The sequence below is a fragment of the Lolium rigidum genome, chromosome 1 (genome assembly GCF_022539505.1).
Source record: "Lolium rigidum isolate FL_2022 chromosome 1, APGP_CSIRO_Lrig_0.1, whole genome shotgun sequence".
Taxonomy (NCBI): Eukaryota; Viridiplantae; Streptophyta; class Magnoliopsida; order Poales; family Poaceae; genus Lolium; species Lolium rigidum.
In genome coordinates this window covers 338,579,754-338,583,604 of record NC_061508.1, presented here as the reverse complement: position 1 = coordinate 338,583,604, position 3,851 = coordinate 338,579,754, and the positions used below count along the sequence as shown (strand labels likewise).

Here is a 3,851-nt window from a genome sequence, read left to right as displayed (position 1 = left end):
CGCGCCCGTGGGAGGAGAATCTGGGACAATGATTTGTGACTTGCAAAATAAATCTGCCGATAGCCTCATTTAATATAAGGTTTGTAACATTCTACAAAAATACCTTATAGATGATATAAAAAATCAAATGGCTGAGGAATAGGTAATATATGCAAAAATTCCTATTTGCTGATTTACTTTGAATCGCTGGATAAAAAACTGATAAATTTAACATGGATATTAGAAAGTCAACTGCGACAAATATGAGATACAAGTCCAAATTCTAGTGGACCCATTGTGAAAGTGTGCCAGTTTACTATCCTCATGGGTGAAGTAAAAAACAGCAAAGTAAGAAGACATGGTAGTGCTGAAGAGCACAAGGAGCAGCAATAATATGCAGCCCAGCTAGGCTCGAAACTAATGGATTATGCATTAGGTTGCCCTGGCAAGCAGATTTTATGAAGCATATTGGACCGCCAATCCTGCACCGGGTGGATGATGATACGTAACCTGCATTAGACAAAAATGCTTATATGGTCCTGGTATAAAATTATAAACACATAACTAATATGCAAATACCAATAGTCTGAACTGGAGCTCCAAGTATAGGACAACAAAAATATACAAATGCATGTAAGCTCCCTATAACTTTGTCGATTATTGTAGTAAGCCTATGGCTTCACTTTTAAATCATTTCAATTGGAGAGTATGTTCACATGTAAGAGTGAATTTGTAGAGTTGTTTCAAGCAAGTAGTGTTTAGTTCGGTTGGGAACAGAACTATAAGATATGATGAGAAGTATGCCAGTCTTTTGAATCAAAGAGGCTTAACAGTTGCACTTCCAAATTGTGTTGACACCACAAAGCTACACTGTGAAACTTAAAGAGTTCAACATCAGGAGCATTATTAGTTCAGTATAATACTTGTTTAATATCAGGTAGTTCAGTACAGCCGCAACAAATATTAAAATTGCTTCACCTTGTACAACAAAAATTTAGCTATATGCACTGACCTGCCCTCAAAGTCACACAACACAACACAACGATGGAAATTACAAACGAATTCCCTTCCTCCATACAAGATACTTGACACATGATTTGTTACACACACGCCGATATCCATATCTTCTGTTGCAGTCCATGGTAAGGGGAAACAATTACAGTGCCTCTACCGATCTGGCCAACGGTAATACATTGCTTAGTACACTATGCACAAAAACTCCAAACAAAACAGGCTGCTACTATCAAACAGCATCGGTACAATGCGGGTCATCAACCATGGTAACAATGGGAGTTTCCTGCTCATGCTGAGAAGGCTGTAGCACATCGGATGGGATGTTGATGCCAGCAAAACCGACTAATACAGCAGCAGCTCCGATGTAGTTCAACAGATGGGGAGCATGTCCAGTGAGTGTGTCGACAAGGGCAGCAATTGGAACCTGGATTGTGAGACCAGCTGTTGCGACAGTGGTTGTTGTGAGAAGGATTGCTTTTGCCCACAAGTAGTCGCTCAAAACATTATCCAACAAACCTGCAAAAAACATTAAACAGATCATGAACTAGTGGCAAACTGGCAATTCCCATATGGCAGTTTCCATGTCATGCATACACTAATAGCAGGCAAAGTTTTAATCATATAATTATTCACTATTATAGTTGGCATCACTGATGAGCACCTCAGGTTTCTAAAGAATAGCAACAAGGATGTAAATCAGTAAATGTTTAAAGAGCCAACCTACCTTTTCCAACAATCAAACCAACTTGTTCCCATGTCAGCTTGTGGAATGGCTCCAGCTTGGCAAAATTCAGCACCAACGCAACAGGAAGAAAAAACAACATATTGAACAGTCCCAGGAATCCAAGAAACTGAGCCATACTAACTTGTCCTTGACCTTCTTTCTCATCAGGCAACTTTTTCCGTATCAAGGTGATATATACAGCATATAAGCCAGCCGAAACGATAGAAAGGAAGTCTCCTAGAAGAGGATTTGTGGCAATAGCATTCAGTGTACTGCCTGAATCAGCGAGGCTAACTATTATTGTTCCCGCTATGCAGAGAAGCACGCTGATTAGCTTCAACCATGTGAACATTTCTCCAAGGAATACCAATGCAACCAGGAAAGTGAAGAGGGTAGACGTGCTGCTCAGGATCGTGTTTGACTGCAAGCACAGAAAACAGGGACATATTGTAGGCTAATTAGTAACAGAACTGATGTAAAACATATGTTGATATAAAAGTGCTATGCTGCTTTTCTTAGTATCACTTACTGTTACAGTGGTGTATCTCAGAGAGAGATTGAATGTAAGCTGTGCGAGAAACCAAAAAGGGCAGACTAGCATGCTGACTCTGGCCGTACGAGCACGTGTCCAGCGTCCTTTTGCATCCAACCCTTTGCTGCAGTCCGCAACGGCTAGCTCTGCATGGACAGGGGAGTTGGCATCTGAACCCACATTGTCCTCAGGCAAACTTGTCAGCGACTGAGATGAGGCAGCATTTCCCTCCTGCTCGCTTCTCTGTAGAAGATTCACAGTCTCCAGATCAGCAGGCTTCTTTGAGTTTGCGCCACCATCCTTGCCTTTCAATTTTGCCCACATGTTGTCGATAGAATCCTCAAAGTACCGCGCGAATTCAACTATGGGGATGTAAACAACAAACAGAGAATTGCAGATGTAGGTGATCAAGAACGGAGAAACACCGCCGTCCACGACCGACTGGACGATGTAGCTTGCAGCGATCCATATGCCCGCAATAGCAACGATGTAAATCAACCCTAGACACCACCTCCACGTGTCCGTGCTCATCGTCTTGCCCGACTTGCTTTGGCTACTGATGCTGCTGCCAGGGTCATCAGCACACTCCACGTTTCCTATTAGAGTTGAACAAATTAACAGTTAGCATGGCACGTACAGCTGATAACATTGTGGCGAGGACAGTTTGGTAATCCAATCCTGAAAGGAACTTGGGTTGCAGCTGCAGCAGGTAAGTGGCAGGCATACTTTTGATAACCAACAACGTTGATCCAAGCTATGCCTGGACAACCTACTGCTATCGGTACAGCAACCATAACTCATGCCGGGTTTATGCCATCAATTTAGTAAGCGCTTCCTACCCATTTTTGCTGGGCAAGTGGTGTGCCCAATTCCCCAACAGCAACGAAAAAGGATGGAGAAACTTGCAAAGAAACTGGATGCATTCAAAGAGCTGTGCGATACCTGGTGCGGAGGCGGAGTCGTGCTGGATGGCGGGGGAGCCCATGGACCCGATCTCTATGGAGATCGCCACCTCTCCGGCCAATTCGGATCCCGCTTCGGTCGTCTCCCCCGCACCTTCAGCCACCCAGACTCCTCAACGAGCCGCGTACGGCATCCGCGCGGCACAGGCGACGGCGGAGCCGGTGGGGCGTCTCCGCGACCTGGTAACCGGCGGGCGCACGACTCCGGCGGCGAGGGGGACGGTGGGCGCTCGCTCGCCGACGGGGCCACGTGGCACGTGGGATGTGAGCCGAGGCTACCTGCTCTACCCCTCGCGGCCTACGCAATGCGCGGCGTAGCTCGCCGGGGCTGGACTGCTCGCCGGTCGCCGGCGCGCTAGGAAGGGCGGTGAATCTGGACGGATTTGGTGTCGGGTGTGCGATGGTCTCTGGGCCGTGGTGTGCGGGTCGCATCGTTCGTAGAGTGGGCCCCGGTGTCAGACTGAGCCGTGCCACCGAACTGGCTTTCTTTCTTTTTGTGGCTTTTCACAAGTCGTGGAACACGTGGTGATGGTCTGATGGACATCGCCCAAACCCTATCCCCGCGCAAGGGTCCCACTAGTCACTCCACCCCACCCCTCCCTTCCCTTCATTATGCTCTACGGCGAGGGAAAAGAGGGGG

At 46.7% G+C, this 3,851-nt stretch overlaps 1 protein-coding gene across 1 annotated transcript; it reads right to left on the bottom strand.

Moving 5' to 3' along the window:
* Positions 1–920: 920 nt before the first annotated feature.
* LOC124684454 (uncharacterized vacuolar membrane protein YML018C-like) lies at positions 921–3,390 on the bottom strand. Its single transcript, XM_047218762.1, has 4 exons — positions 3,192–3,390; positions 2,247–2,845; positions 1,718–2,138; positions 921–1,509 (listed from the first exon to the last, which is right to left on the bottom strand). Exons 1-4 carry the CDS (start codon positions 3,232–3,234, stop codon positions 1,223–1,225), a joined length of 1,350 nt encoding a protein of 449 aa, XP_047074718.1. The 5' UTR covers positions 3,235–3,390; the 3' UTR covers positions 921–1,222.
* Between the last annotated feature and the right edge of the window lie 461 nt (positions 3,391–3,851).